Source organism: Trachypithecus francoisi, unplaced genomic scaffold (assembly GCF_009764315.1).
Source record: "Trachypithecus francoisi isolate TF-2019V2 unplaced genomic scaffold, Tfra_2.0 Lachesis_group6, whole genome shotgun sequence".
NCBI lineage: Eukaryota > Metazoa > Chordata > Mammalia > Primates > Cercopithecidae > Trachypithecus > Trachypithecus francoisi.
In genome coordinates this window covers 98,454,453-98,470,803 of record NW_022681471.1, presented here as the reverse complement: position 1 = coordinate 98,470,803, position 16,351 = coordinate 98,454,453, and the positions used below count along the sequence as shown (strand labels likewise).

Here is a 16,351-nt window from a genome sequence, read left to right as displayed (position 1 = left end):
GTCTTTTTGTAAGTAATTTCTCCAGCCTTATCCTTTGCCCTGCTGCACCGTGTTTATGAAGCCCACGGGGGGAGGTGGCTTGCAGTAATAGTCCCACTTTACAACTCAAGGGGGCCAAACTGTAAAGTGCCGCTGTTAACTGCCAGAGTGGTTAAGAGACAGAGCAGCCCATACTCTTTGCATCCCCAGGCCAAGCTGAGCACAGTGGTCACACTTCTGCATAGTGTAAGGTTTGGGCAGCTTGTGTGTTTTCTTCTGCTGCTGCTGTGACAGAATACCACCTTGGCCATGTTTTTGGGTGTCCATCCGGTGCCGGTTGTACCTACAGAGACCTGGGGTGGTATTCCGTGGTGGAGGCTTGGATGCCGAGTCCCAGGCCCAGCCATCCCTGTCCATACAGTGCTCTCTCGTGAGTGAGGATGAGGAGAAACGGTTGGGGACATTCTACCATTCCTTTGCAAGAATAGATGCAGCCCCATCTGTTCCCCCTTAGAACACCCTTGAAGAGGAGGTGAATGGGTCCTCACACCATTGAGAGCACAGGCTAGCCAACAACCCCGGTAAAGCTCACCCCCACAGCTGACTGCCGTGAACCGCTGGGAATGCCCCCGAGAGAAGTGGGTGAACGGGGCTGGTCAGGAGTGGGAGTAATATTTGAAGTGGGTTGGGGAGAGGAAGAATGAGATCAGCGGATTAGGTGTGTGCTTATTTCATCTAGAAATTGACTTGTGTGCCTAGCTCAGAGTTACCAAGACACCAGACTCATAACCCTGGTGATGAGAGGGATCATTTCAGCGGGCCAAGGGCTGACACCTTAACCTCGCAGTGGTCATTAAGTAGTTATCGTTTATATTCATTGTGTATTAGAAAACTTGTGACCAGCAAAGCAGTTAATGAGCTATTTCGTGGGCTAGAGCAAAAGTAGGAAGTGATGTTGGGCTGAGGTGATTCAAGGAAAAGCCCCACGGCCCGTGATAGGCCAAGCACAGGGGTCCTGGAATGAGCGATTTTGCAGGCCCTGGCCTGGCATGGGAAAGACACACCAACAATGAGGGGATGTCTGCAGATGCTTGCTTGTGACAGAGGGTGTGGAGAGGAGTGTCAGCTGGGATGGCCAGCATCCCCAAGGGGGTTCCCCTGTGTTGGACAGGAATGAGAACAACCCAACCCATTGGTTTCACATCTGTGCATCCAGCAAATCGAGTTCTTTGAAGTTTTCTCAGAACTCGTGGATGTGTTAGGAAACCTTGCCTTTGGCTTTGCCAGGCCCCTCTTCCCAGCAGCCTAGGTCTGCCGGGATTCGCTGCCTCCCTCTGGCCTGGACTGTAGGCCCAGAGCCCCCCAGGAGTGAGGATCACTTCTGCCCATCAAGGGCCTAGGCCTTCTTTCAACACTCTTGTTTCCTGTCCCTCTTCATCTCCCCGGTCGGCCTAGGTGAATATTGGTGTTATCCCTTCGATAGATGACATTTTGGGGATATTTGGTCGTTTTTATCTCATCAGCCTGCCATTTGTTTCAAAATAATGACCTCAGCAGATGTTCCCATGAAGATTTTTAGGTCAGCCCCAGCTTGGTTGCGTCTTCTGCTGAAAGGACTATAGTGCTTTAAGAAACGTAACGTTGACGCCCCATCTTTCTTGGTTCCCTCTTGCCCCCAACCATAAGAAGGGAGAAAGAGAAAGTCACGAGTGTGACATGCATCTCACTCTGCTTTATGTACCCTTGTCTTCAATGTACCCTTCCTCTGGAAAATTCTGTTTCTGAGGGTTTCGTGCTAACTATGTGTGAGGACACCATTCTCCAAAGAAGCAGCTGTCAGTATCCGATTACCTTGGGCACGGTCCCACGCGCTCCCCAAATCCTGCCTTCTCATGGCGACCTTTGGTCTTCATTAATGCCCTCTTGTCTCCCCTCCCCCAGGCGAGTATAGTGTTGGAAACAAGCACCACGATCCCTTTGAAGCCCCAGAGGACAAAGATCTTTCTGTGGAGAAGTACTTTGTGGAGAGGCAGCCCGTGAGCGAGCCTCCCACAGACCAGGTGGCCTCGGACATGCCGCACAGCCCCACCCTCCGGGTGGACAGGAAACGCAAAGTCTCAGGTGACAGCAGCCACACTGAGACCACTGCGGAGGAGGTGCCAGAGGACCCTCTGCTGAAAGCCAAACGCCGACGAGTCTCTAAAGGTGAGCCCTGTCCGCTTCGCCCGCCTGCTGGGGGGTGGGCCTGTGCATGCGGCCACAGGGGATGGACAGGAGATGTGGATGTGCGGTGCGCTGCCCCTGTAGACAGAATCGGTGAGGGGAAGCCGTGGGGCGCAGCAGTGGAGCGGACCTCTCCATTCCCACACTGCCTCGTGAGATTCCCGCCCTGGAGACCCCGGGGGGGGAGCCACCCACACCTCCCCTCCCCCAAAGCCAGAACCCAGATGGCCAAAGACTATCAGGCCCCCTCCCAAAAGCAGAGACCAGTGACCACACACCCCCTCCCCCACCCCATTAGTGATGCGTAAGACAGTTTGTTCCCCCCCAGGGGGCTTTTTGATTAATTTGTAGTTATTTCTCCATTAGATGACTGGCCTGAGAGGGAAATGACAAACAGTTCCTCTAACCACTTAGAAGACCCACATTATAGTGAGCTGACCAACCTGAAGGTGTGCATTGAATTAACAGGGCTCCATCCTAAAAAACAACGCCACTTGCTGCACCTTAGAGAACGGTGGGAGCAGCAGGTGTCAGCAGCAGACGGCAAACCTGGCCGGCAAAGCAGGAAGGAAGTGACCCAGGCCACTCAGCCTGAGGCCATTCCTCAGGGGGCTAACATCGTTGAAGAGAAACCTGGCAGGAAAAGGGCAGAGGCCAAAGGCAACAGAAGCTGGTCGGAAGAGGCTCTCAAACCCAGTGACAATGAACAAGGTATGCAGGGGCCACCCCTTGAGTGTTCACCCTGCTCCTGGAGGGTGGGTCATCCTCTCTCTGTAGGAATGGGCTTTTCAGGGGACCTTAGAAGGCCATAGCAGTTGACTTCAAGGAGGATGTGGCAGGCAGGGAGTTCTCTCTTGATGTCCTTGCCTGTGGTTGCACAGGAAGGAAGTCTAAGCACCCTCATTCCAGCCCCAGGCTGTCTCCAGTCTCTGGGTCCTGAGCACCCAGACCCAGTGGGTAGGGGGCAGGAGAGCAGGAAGAGCCCGCTTCTGTCCTCTCTTCCAGGCTCTTTGAAGCAACTTGCCACTTGGCGTTTTGTGGGTTAACTTAGGTGCCGTTTGAATGTGGTATAATTAAATATTAATGCTTTGAAAACATAATTGGTATATCTTTAAAAACTGAAGCCGCTCCAGTGATCAGTGTTAACAATGGGCTTTTCTTCCTGCACTGGCTACAACTGTGTAACGCCCGCTTCTTCTCCCGTCTCTCACCCACCCGCCACCCCGTCACCCCCTCCGTATTTAGGCTTGCCTATGTTCTCCGGCTCTCCGCCCATGAAGAGTCTTTCATCCACCAGTGCAGGCGGCAAAAAGCAGGCTCAGCCAAGCTGCGCACCAGCCTCCAGGCCGCCTGCCAAACAGCAGAAAATTAAAGAAAACCAGAAGACAGATGTGCTGTGTGCAGACGAAGAAGAGGATTGCCAGGCTGCCTCCCTGCTGCAGAAATACACCGACAACAGCGAGAAGCCATCCGGGAAGAGACTGTGCAAAACCAAACACTTGATCCCTCAGGAGCCCAGGCGGGGATTGCCACTGACAGGGGAATACTACGTGGAGAATGCCGATGGCAAGGTACCTCTTGACCCCGGCTTCCCTCTAGGGCCTGTGCGAGCACATCCCCGCCTGCCTGCCTGCTTCCCAGCTTGTGGGGACAAAGCTTTCCTTTTCCTGGACTCCTCCCCCACACCACACGTCACTGCCCTGTCCTAGAGGAGCGTGTCTTCTGGGTGGCAGCGAAGTTTCAAACTAGTAAGAACCCCTTCCCCCAAACCCTCCTTTGACAGGCACCCCCCCACCCACCAAAAGATAAGGAATAAGTGCCTCTCTCCACGCAGGTTTGTCACGTGGAGGGGAGGAGGGGAAGCTGCGGCTGTTAGAAGGACATGGGCTTAACCGTGTGCGCTGCCTGGTTTTATGATAGGTGACTGTCCGGAGATTCAGAAAGCGGCCGGAGCCCAGTTCGGACTGTGATCTGTCACCAGCCAAGCAGGAGCCGAAGCCTTTCGACCGCTTGCAGCAACTGCTACCGGCCTCCCAGTCTACACAGCTGCCATGCTCAAGTTCCCCTCAGGAGACCACCCAGTCTCGCCCGATGCCGCCGGAAGCACGGAGACTTATTGTCAATAAGAACGCTGGCGAGACCCTTCTGCAGCGGGCAGCCAGGCTTGGCTATGAGGTGTGTCTCTGTGGGCGCTCCCCGGGGCTGTGGGCTGGGGGGCGGGGCCCGCGGGCTGCGGTGGTCGAGGGGAGGGACACGGAGAGCAGAGCTCAGCCCCCTCCGCATCAGGGGGCAGGGCCGGTGCTCCAGCAGGATGTTTGTGTTAGCCCCACTCTCGCTGCCGTCTCTTTGGTGGCTTGTTCAATCACGGTGTGGAAAGAAAGGCCTCTCTGATGTTCAGTTCGTGTTCAGGCAGGTAGGCTGCTTCTGCATCCTCCAGTCTCGCTCACTTACCTCTGATATAAAATCTGACACAACCCAGGGCTTGGCGACTGGGGGAATTTTAATGAGCCCTTTTGGATTCTGATTAGCAAGGGGGAGAGAAGTTATTAGCTCTATCTTGGACTGCTTGTACTGTTTCGGGTGGAGGGGTGGCCGTGTAGGGGGAGTAGGCAGGAAGCAGCTGTGCAGGTCACAGAGATGGGAGGGTGGGGCAGACCTAAGGTCTCTTTCTGAGAGAGGGGGTACAGTAGCCTCAGGGCTGAGGGCTCTGGAGGAGGGACTGAGACTTTTCCCTCAACTCACTGCTTCTCCCCAGCCCCCGTGCCCATCCTCCTCCCAGCATGGTCCATGACAATGATAGCTTACATTAACAGAGCCCCTAAGATCCAGAGTAACTCATTTCACCTTTTCATCATCTTTGTGCGGCAGTAACTAATATTATTCCCGCTTTCAGATAAGGAAACTGAGTCCCAGAGGCGTTACATGATTTGAACAGATAATCCAGCAGCCTGCCTCCAAAGCCCAGTCTCCCCCCATCCCCCCAAACTCGGCTCCTCTCCAGGACTGGCTCCCACTGGAATCACGCTTTTCACAGTTCAAAACCTACGTCTGCCCCTGTGCATCTCCCCACCACACACTTGTCAGTTGAGATTGTGATGTAATAGCCCACAAGGCAAAGACTTTTTTTTATGCTGGCGTCAGCTCTCTAGGAGTCGTGGTAAAAATAAAATGCGGTTCAGCAGGCTGAGTGTGAAGCGTGGAGAAGCACTCGGGCGACAGGATCCATGCCGGCCCATGCTCAGCTGTGGGCTCCCGGAATTCAGCCGGAGCCCAGGCTCGCGCACCTAAACCAGGCTGCAGTCTGCTGTGCCTTGAGCCTTTCCTGATGGGGTGACCCAGCTGCCAGTCTCCCTTTGACCCAGAGCCCACCCTGGGGCATGATTGTGTGGGTGGGAACTGGGATGCCGGCTCACACCTGTGGGATCGTCCTTTGAAGCACTAGCTGGGTATTTTTGGTTGTATGTGCCTTTGTCTGTTCGTACCAACTTGTTTCTTTTTGGTATCTCTGGATGTCTTTGAGGGAACTCTCTAGAAGGATTTGGAAATTAGCTCAGTTACTTGCAGATTAAACCCAAGTGGCAGCCAGTTGTTTTCGCGTAAGCAGAGAGCAGCAGCACCTATGAGGACAGGGTAGATGCAGCATGCCAGGCAGGGCCACTCATTCCTACGCATGGTTGAGAAAATGGACTTGTGCTTCCAGCAAACACCAGAGGTAAGGGAGGGCTCCAGGGCAGCAAACTCGCTGACCATGGGTGGTGCTGGGGGGTCGGTAGGGCTCCTGGCCTGGTCTTTGATCTTGGCTTCATTTCTGCCAGTCTCACCTTTCTGAGCGCAGATACTTCAAGAGACCCTTGTGGGTGCTCTAAGGAACAGTTCCCATTTTGGTGGTTTTCCTATGGCGGGTGGGTCTGAGACCTGGACTGAGGAACACTGATCCATGCTTTCTTAGGCTACCAGGCCTTTGGTGCAAGAAGCCTTGAGAATGTTTATGGAAGGACAACTTTTCCGCTTCAAATGTAAATGTCATTATAGAACTTTCTCAGGTCATCAGTTTTAATGCTGAATGTTTTAATTACTAGATAAAAGCTTTCAACTTTGAGTTCAACTTTCTGGGATTTATTTAGTCAGAGATTACAATGTTAGGATGATAGTCCATTCAGATGTGGCAGTGTAAACCCTTTAAAATAAAAGAATAGTTTGCTTAACAGGATAAGGTGCCGTATGAATGCACAGCTTTGGGAGGGGTTTCCCAAAACCCCTCTTTATCATTGTTGTCTTCTGCTTAGCTGAAAAGATACCACATGCAATAAAAGGCTGCTCAAGCTTTGTTTTCTCTTAATCTGGTTCTTGAGGTTTAGAAACACCCTCTCTCTTCAGATCTGTAATAGACCACCTGAAAGGCCAGTTACAGTTGAACCTTTCCCTGTCTGTTCTTGGGCTAAAATGCCAATGTGGAACCGCGTGCGTGTGCATTTAGTGGTGATGGTTAAATTTTCTATGAATCGAATAAATCATGTTTTTAAAAAAGTTAATGAGGCATTTAATTAATTAACAATGTCGGGTTTATGGCCTTTATGGTTACATTTTGCGGTTAATGGCATTCAGCTTATAGCTGCTTAACAGAGAATTGTCCAACAAAAACAGTTTGATTTTGTTTGGGAATGGGCGGGCTGCCCTTCAAACACTCCCATTTCCAGCGTGGAGAATAAACCAAGTAATGTATTAGGTAGACAGACTTCTCTGGCTTCTTCATTCTCTCTGTTGGTGACAGCAGTTGCCACCCATTTAAGATCCCATCACCCTCCCATCTAGGAGAGTGTCATTAGTCTGCCTCACCCCAACAGAAATGTGCAAGGGATGCTGGTCATGGCTGGATTGCAGCCTTCTAGCCAGGGCCCTTGACTGGGCCTTTGGAAGCTTCCCAGCAGACACGTTGCCAAAAGACCTGAGTTACAGGTCTAATACTTTGTGTTAATTGAATTTGGGGCCTAACCTGTCTGGGCCTCAGTTTTCTTAAGTGTTGAATGAGAATCATAACCACTTTTCCTTCCTGAGATCTCACAGGTCACTGTGGGATATGACATACACATTTGGGAACATCAGAAGTGTTATGGTGGCCAATGGTAAAACGTCTGAGCTGGTGTTGGGTTACTGTTGCCTTGCCTGCCATTCTCCAGGGTAACAGTTACTTACCCTTCAGCCTCGACATCTTTCACTTCTAGGTTCCCTCAAATCAGCCCTAGTAGTGATGAAGGTTTCCAGGTGAAGGCCGTAATTGTCAGAGCAAATAAACCCTGGGTTGATAGGACACCAGGCCAGCTGCCGGGATCCGGGTAGATTGATCTGTGCACAGCAGTTGGTGGCGCTTAGAGCTGATCCCTGAGTCACATGACAGGGCCTCTCCCTGGCTGGGCACACAACTCATTAGCTTGCAGCCGTCCACTCGAGTCTGGCTAGTGAGGGCCTGCTAAAAGAGCAGCAGCTTCATGCGGTATCCTGGATACCAGTGCTCGGGGCAGGTGGCCTGGGAGCTCAGAGGATTGTGGGCTTTCTGGCAGGTGAGGGCCTGAAGCAAGAGACGCTTCTGTGGGCATGCCTTCTCTCTTCCTCCCCTTGATTTGGAACGGAGCTGCTGCAGTGGCCTGAAGCAGCAGGGTATGGTTGGCCAGGGTTATCAGCGTGCAGCCTTAGGTTCACAGGGGGAGCATCTAGAACATTCTAGTTAGTGTTCAAGTGAGTGATCACCTTTGACTGATGTGTCCTAGAAAGGGCATAAAAGAATTTTCAGAACTCACCTCACGTTTATGGGTGGCTCAAATGCTGCCTATTTTAGGTTACAGATGAGTTATTTAAGAGTTGTCACAAAGGAGAGCCTGCTATGACCCATCGAGCTCCCCCCTTGCCAAGTGGAACGTGTTCTGGGCTACCCCACATGTTCTGGCTTTCCCCGCAGTCTTCAGAACCTGACAGCTCTCTGCTGGCCATGACTGCTAGGAAAACAGTGTAACCTGTTGTCTGGTGGCAGATACTGTTCCATGTGTTTGAACACTTTCTTAAGGTAATGAAACATGGACTACATTACTGCTTTGCTTACTGGGAGCGGTTCATTTTAATGTTTTAACACGCCAAAGAAGTGAGATTAATAACAGTGATTCTCATGCAGATTGTTGATGCGGAACACGTTCTGCAAAGGGGGAAGGATAGGATCGTCTTACTTTGTTCTTGAAATGTGTAGGTTGTGGTATGTGGTATATTAGATTCCTGTCATTAACTTAAGTAAATATGAAAATATATTGATTCAGCCCCAAGTGGGGCGGAGAGTGAAGTAAAAAGAGGGTGGGGTTATTGGAAGCATTGATGTCATTTGTTGATGATGTGTGTGATACCGACAGAAGCACTGCTGCCCAGGCTCCGACTCTGGGTCTTTCCAAGGGACATGAGAACCAGCCTAAACTCTTGCGCATCCTCCTCTCTGTGAAGTTGAGAAACATTCTCCAGCTCATTTAATTGTTTGTTATGCCTTGATTGGCCTTGCTTTTATCTAAACTTGTGATGCCATCCACTACTACCCATTGGATGAATCAATTGAGTGAGGATGTCCTTGAACTTATTCATGCGTCGTCTGAAACATTAGCAGCCAAATCCCTCTGTACTCACTGTGCCAGGCACTGAGCTAAGGGCTTGTGTGGGTCTCTAATTAGTTTCTTAGCAGCCCCTGGTAGGCTCTGTCACTCTCCTCCGGAGGAGGAAAGGAAGCTTTGGAGAATTCGGAGCATAACTTGCCCAGGGCCAGGCAGCTGGGCAGCAGACCTCTAAATGATGCTGTCCCTGTCATCAGGCACTTCGCACATGTGTTTGCCCCTCGCTGAGACATCCACAGCCTGCCCAAGAGGTAGTGGGTTCTCAGGCCTGAAGGTGTATGTCTTTGAAAGCTACAGAGAGGTCCACTTTACAAGGTCATTGTGCAGTGATCTGATGGCATTCCTCCCTCCCCTCCCCTCCCCACAGGAAGTGGTCCTGTACTGCTTGGAGAACAAGATTTGTGACGTAAATCATCGGGACAATGCAGGTTACTGCGCCCTGCATGAAGCTTGTGCCAGGGGCTGGCTCAACATTGTGCGACACCTCCTTGAATATGGCGCTGATGTCAACTGCAGTGCCCAGGATGGAACCAGGTCAGTGATGTGTCTTGTTCTCAGCCTGGCTCTGCTGAGACCAAGCTTCCCTATCTGTGCAGTGGCGGTTCTCAGGGTATGCGGGAAATTCCAGGAGGAAAGACAGAGGGCGACTGCAAGCACACTGACCACTGGGTCCTCTAGAATTGAATCCAGCAGACCTTTCTGGCAAATGTAGATGTAAAGCTCCCAATTTTGGTCAGTCCTATAATGTTCCTATGAACCAAAGCTTCTGAAAATGTTGAGGCCTGCGAGAATAATTGGGGGTGTTGCCTTTTAAGACCCTGGACTCTTCATCACCATCTATGAAGTCACTGTATTTAAAATATATTTGAGCTGAAAGTCCCAGGAGTACACACACAGGGCCAGCTGCCCCTCCGCTGGTTCAGCAGGACCTGCCATTGCCACCCACGTCCCCAGCCGTGGCCCTCACCCTGTCCTTGACCCTGGTTTATTGGTCAGAGACCCAGGTCTGAGTCAGCCCGAACATCTTCCTGGTTGTGTGAGTGGGATGCTGCCACGAGGCTGGGCACTGGGGTTTTCCTGACAGTGACAGAAATAGCCAAACGGAAAGGTATTTGGTCTTTCACACTTTGCAAATAGCATTCCCTCAGATTGGACAGAGATCCATCTTCTCCCCGCCAACCCCAACCCCCAGCTCCATGGACATAGGTAGGAGGCCTCTGTACCCTGCTGAGAACACACCCCGCCAGGCCTGTTTCTTCTCCTGACTGTTCCCTTGGCTTCTGGGCCAGAGGTTGATCACTGATCTGTGTGGGGTCCTGGGATCAGGCTTTCAGGAGAGTCTCTGCTGATTTCTTTGCATCTAGTTTCTTTTAAAAACAGAGGTGGCTTTTGGTTTTTTGTTTTTTGTTTTTAATAGTGTGACAATTGCTTGTTCTATTGGCTTCCATGATGATGGGATCTCTTTTTTCCCCTGTAAGTTACCTTCACATGGTCCATGACTACTTAAATTTGTTGAAAATGTTTTCATTTTGGGCTTGACTTCCTTCTTAGGCCTTGGATTAAGATAGGGTTTGCAGGCCGGGCGTGGTGGCTCACGCCTGTAATCCCAGCACTTTGGGAGGCTGAGGCGGGCGGATCACGAGGTCAGGAGATCGAGACCATCCTGGCTAACACGGTGAAACCCTGTCTCTACAAAAATACAAAAAATGAGCCGGGTGTGGTGGCGGGCGCCTGTAGTCCCAGCTGCTGGGGAGGCTGAGGCAGGAGAATGGCGTGAACCCGGGAAGCGGAGCTTGCAGTGAGCTGAGATCGTGCCACTGCACTCCAGCCTGGGCGACAGAGCGAGACTCTATCTCAAAAAAAAAAAAAAAAATCCCAGCACTTTGGGAGGCCGAGACGGCGAATCACAAGGTCAGGAGATCGAGACCATCCTGGCTAACACGGCGAAACGCCGTCTCTACTAAAGAATACAAAAAACTAGCCGGGCGAGGTGGCGGGCGCCTGTAGTCCCAGCTACTCGGGAGGCTGAGGCAGGAGAATGGCGTAAACCCGGGAGGCGGAGCTTGCAGTGAGCTGAGATCCGGCCATTGCGCTCCAGCCCGGGCGACAGAGCGAGACTCCGTCTCAAAAAAAAAAAAAAAATAGATAGGGTTTGCAGCTGGGCAGTGGCTCTCTTGCCTGTAATCCCAGCACTTCAGAGGCCAAGGCAGGAGGATCACTTGAACCTAGGAGTTCAAGACCGGCCTGGAAAACGTAGTAAGACCCCGTCCCTACAAAAAATAAAAACATTAACCAGCGTGGTAGCACGCGCCTATAGTCCCAGCTACTGAGGAGGCTGAGGCAGAAGGATCACTTGAGCCCAGGAGATCGAGGCTGCAGTGAGCCATGATCCACCCCACTGCACTCCAGCCTGGGCAATGGAGTGAGACCCTGTCCACCCCCGCCTACCCACCCTCCTCTCCCCACCAAAAAAGATAGATTTGGGTTTGAGATTTAGGCCTGAAATAGTCTCTTCATCTGCCCTGTAAAGGGTTAGTCATCAAAATAACAGTGATTCATTGCTTGACCTTGAGCCAGTCACTGTAGCTCAGTTTCCCTATCTGTGCAGTGGCGGTGACTATGCACACCTCTTGGATGAAATACTGTTCTTAGGAGGCTCAGTACACAAGGTACACATGCACCCAGCTTTGCCTGTTGCTGTTAAAGGAGACAACTGCTTTATAAGCAAGTGTGGCTTGTGCGAGCATAATTCTATTGCGCCTCTCTTCCTAGGCCTCTGCATGATGCTGTTGAGAATGATCACTTGGAAATTGTCCGACTACTTCTCTCTTACGGTGCTGACCCCACCTTGGCTACGTACTCAGGTAGAACCATCATGAAAATGACCCACAGTGAACTTATGGAAAAGTTCTTAACAGGTATGACAAAGTTCAAGAAATGGTCTTATTCAAAAATTAGATGGTAACTCGATACAATAGATGATTGGAATTTGACTAGGCAGAAATCACAAAGGCCAAAACTGTAAAGCTTTTAGGAGAGCAGCCGAGTGTTTGAACTTTTGTGTGGTTTGACTTTATTCTAGTGAAGCTAAGTCATCTATTCACCCTGATGTTTTAAAAGATTTCCTAAAGTTGGCTGGGCGCAGTGGCTCAAGCCTGTAATCCCAGCACTTTGGGAGGCCGAGACGGGCGGATCACAAGGTCAGGAGATCGAGACCATCCTGGCTAACACGGTGAAACCCCGTCTCTATTAAAAAAAAAAAAATACAAAAAACTAGCCGGGCGAGGTGGTGGGCGCCTGTAGTCCCAGCTACTTGGGAGGCTGAGGCAGGAGAATGGCGTAAACCCGGGAGGCGGAGCTTGCAGTGAGCTGAGATCCGAGATCCGGCCACTGCACTCCAGCCTGGGCGACAGAGCGAGACTCCATCTCCAAAAAAAAAAAAAAAAAAAAGATTTCCTAAAGTTATTCTCATTTTCCACACATGCATTCTTAACTTAGGTATGGCTCATAGGATTACATCCTGAGTCTGGGAAAAATGACTCAAAGACTCAACCTTCCATACATGAAATTATTTGGACACGTTTATGGTGTTAGGTCATCAGATAACCCATTACTTAAGCCCGGGGCATTACAAGATCCCTAAAGCAGAAGCACAAGGTTTTCATGAGTGTCAGGCACCTGCAGTTAAATTCCTTATCAGGCACTTCCTGCCAAAGAATGCCACTAACTCACTGGTGACCCGCCCTTGTTTACCTTAAATTACACTCACTTGTTGAAAGAAGCAGCTTAGTTTGGCTATCAAAGAAGAGATACATAAGTAGGCTGGACACAGTTGGCTCACGCCTATAATCCCAGCACTTTGGAAGACCTAGGCAGGCGAATCACCCAAGATCAGGAGTTCAAGACCAACCTGGCCAACATGGTAAAACCCTGTCTCTACTAAAAATACAAAAATTAGCTGGGCATGGTGGTGGAGGGCTCCTCTAGTCCCAGCTTGGGAGGCTGAGCAGGAATCCCTTGAACCCAGGAGGTGGAGGCTGCAGTGAGCCGAGATCGTGCCACTGCACTCCAGCCTGGGCAACAGAGACTCTGTCCAAAAAAAAAAAAAAAAGAGATACGTAAGTGTAATGCTACTTTATTTTGCTGAGAAAGAGGAAGACAGGAAATGACCTGCCAGCCTGTCATGAATTTATAGGAAAAAATGCCACGTGGCTCTGCCATCATTTTGTTCTCGGCAGTAGTTTTATCTTGTTTTTTTATTTTTCTCTCTCTCCAGATTATTTAAATGACCTACAGGGTCGCAGTGATGATGACACCAGTGGCGCTTGGGACTTCTATGGCAGCTCTGTTTGTGGTAAGCTGCATTGTTTGCTCTAGTTCAGTAGGAGGTGACAAGTTCAAGTCCATTTCTGTCTGGTATGGGTGAGGGAAAGCCAGTGGTGGACACTGGAAGCAGGACTCACTTGGAAAGAATCTTGTTATTTAAAGTCCTTGTTGTTGTTGACAACTGTGGACATCGTGCTGTGTAGTTTACTGATTCCTTCCTCTCTTATTTGCCCTCCATTAGAACCAGATGATGAAAGTGGCTATGATGTTTTAGCCAACCCCCCAGGACCAGAAGACCAGGATGACGATGACGATGCCTATAGCGATGTGTTTGAATTTGAATTTTCAGAGACCCCCCTCTTACCATGTTATAACATCCAAGTATCTGTGGCTCAGGGGTGAGCATGGCTATCATGTGGTTGAAAACTAGCTGAGCTGCTCTTGAGGTGACAGGAGTTAGAAATGCCCTTTAAGCAGATGAGGGTGGGTGGGTGAGTGAACTCCTTAACTGTCCATGAACCTCATACAATGCAGAAGATATTTTCCAGAAAGGGTACACATCAGCTTCCTTATACCCAGTGTGGTGGGGGGTGGGGCACAGCATGGTATAAACCTGCCTTTATCACTAACACCAAGGCTTGTCACTCCCCAGAGAAGTGGGTGACTGGAACTTTATGGAAGGGTCAGCACCTCGAATACTTCAATCCTTAAGACACTTTGAGAAGGTGTCCTCCTAGGACTCCCTGCAACAGGCCACTGTAGAATGTTTTGAGATGTACTGGACTACACTGATAAAACCCTTGTGTAAGGTTAGGACAATCATTGTACATGACACTTAGGATATTGGTGTGTCGTCAGATTTAGTTAATCCCCTCTGCCCCCTGTGGTTGAGCCCCTATATGCCAGTGACCAGTCACTTTGGGTGTACTTGTCAAGAGACTGCTCTGCTGTGTGTTGACAAAGCTGCTTGATGAGTAACATCCTCCTCAGCCCCGAAGCTATAAACATGTATGCCATTACAACAGTGATGGAAATCACAAAGTATGGTAGTTGTATGCAAGGAATGTAATACTTTCCTTCTCCAAAGTGTCACTCCCAAAACAATGGAAGGATGGGAGTGGACATGCCTGAATGGAAAGGAGAGACAGCCTTGTGTGTTTATAATGCTGTTAGTGAGGGTCTGAAGAGAGAAGAGATCAAAGAAGTGGGGATACAGACTTACTCCCCCAGTGACTGTTGATAACAGGCACTTGGATAGGCTTGACCCGAGTTGTGGTCACAGCTGAATGAGCAGGACTTTACCACCAGAAAGGGGAGAAATGGGGCTTATTCAGATGGTCCTCCCTAGATGGACAGATGAGTCCAGAGTTCCTACTGCTAGAAGTAGTTACTCTCCCTCACCTTAAAAAGGAATGGTGATCAGAGAGTAGGTATGGTGAGAAATGAGGGGTGGAGCAGAATGAAAGGACATAGCTAGAGGCTGGTCCAGTCGGGCTGGTTGTTAATATTGGGAGCACTTTTCATTTTACTGGAAACTCAAAGCATTTTCCTTTCTGTTTTGTAGGCCGCGAAACTGGCTACTGCTTTCGGATGTCCTTAAGAAATTGAAAATGTCCTCCCGCATATTTCGCTGCAATTTTCCAAACGTGGAAATTGTCACCATTGCGGAGGCAGAATTTTATCGGCAGGTTTCTGCAAGTCTCTTGTTCTCTTGCTCCAAAGACCTGGAAGCCTTCAACCCTGAAAGTAAGGAGCTGTTAGATCTGGTGGAATTCACGAACGAAATTCAGACTCTGCTGGGCTCCTCTGTAGAGTGGCTCCACCCCAGTGATATGGTCTCAGACAACTACTGGTGAGCAAGCCAGACCCACCGTGTACAGTGTGTTATAGTGTTAATCCTTGTGCATATGTGTCATAATACGACTATTTCTGTAAAGAAAGGACACTATTACATATGAAAATATCTCTTCTTTATATAAGAGAAATTACTCCAGTCAGAAGGACTTAGAAACATGTTTTTTTCCTTTTAAACTTTTAAGTCAGTTTTTATGAAGTTGTTATAATGTTCTTTACTTTTCAATGCACACAGCTTTGGGATATGTTTGTTTTTACTTGGAACATTTGTTTCTTTACTTTTTTAAGGAGAAAAAAAAATGAGTAAAAGGAGCTCCACATTTTGACTTAATTTCATACAAAGCTCTGATGACAGAGGCCATGACTGTGTAGAGTGGTCAGAACTGTGTGGTTGGTTTTGAGGGAGCGAATTCGGGGAAGGCACTTGGTGATATAACTTTGTTTTGTTTACAGAGTACCTGCTCGGGCCAGGTAAATGCTATTGGATGTAATCCAGTAGTGTGTAATATAAATTCAAACCATATCCACACACAACAACTAATTGTATGAAACTTTTATATCCTAATTTAAAAGCTGTGAAATTAGTTTTCACGCATCAAACCGGATTGTTTATATGTTTAAACATTTTATGCTCTTATTTAAAGAAGACTTTGAGCTATTTTTTTCTGTACCCTGTAAAATATTGAAAACTAACATAATATGTTGAGGTTGCTCAGAAATGTACATAAAACTAAAATTTTCTGAATCGTGTGTTTATGTTTGAAATCTGTGTTTTAACTTTGTAAGTAAATTCTCTGCCTTTGTATTTATATTTTACAAAAATTTTCTTAAAAGGCAATAAAACTGTTGAGGAAAGGAGAAAATTGAAGTACCTTGTGTCCTATGTATTCCTAAAGCATTATTGTTGTCCCTGATTCTTCTTAAATGGTGCTGGTGATGTATTCCCTATAGGTAACTTTAGAGCAATTTATAGTCTCTAGAAACCAAAGCGGACTGGAGGGTTTTGGAGGAGTTATACTCAGAATATAATTTGGAGTCCTATTCTGAAAGCCCAATTCTTGGACATATTTCCTGTCTCTTAGAACCTTCTCTTTCCTGTCTCCTTTGATGCTTACGGAGGCTTTTGCATTGCCTTTGGCCTTGACCTATTTCAGTCCCACGTCATGGCCAACTCTCTAGGAGTGTTTTTTCTGAAACTAGGCATTTGTTGTGTCACTTCTGCAGCCCTTCTGTTGCATGGCCTGAGAGTCAAGGCCTATAGACCCAACCTTTCCTCTGTTCTTGACTTTTCCCAGCAGTATCTGCATTGGGCACTATCAGTTGGCCCT

General features: G+C 49.1%; 1 protein-coding gene across 1 annotated transcript in view; it reads left to right on the top strand.

Moving 5' to 3' along the window:
* Positions 1 to 15,891, top strand: part of BCOR (BCL6 corepressor) — a 47,233-nt gene extending 31,342 nt beyond the window's left edge. The window contains 9 exon segments of the mRNA XM_033200861.1: positions 1,921 to 2,184; positions 2,569 to 2,913; positions 3,448 to 3,773; positions 4,123 to 4,377; positions 9,211 to 9,377; positions 11,616 to 11,761; positions 13,120 to 13,197; positions 13,411 to 13,567; positions 14,734 to 15,891. Coding sequence (XP_033056752.1) covers positions 1,921 to 2,184; positions 2,569 to 2,913; positions 3,448 to 3,773; positions 4,123 to 4,377; positions 9,211 to 9,377; positions 11,616 to 11,761; positions 13,120 to 13,197; positions 13,411 to 13,567; positions 14,734 to 15,025 — 2,030 coding nt within the window. The 3' untranslated portion in view covers positions 15,026 to 15,891.
* The last annotated feature ends 460 nt before the right edge of the window (positions 15,892 to 16,351 follow it).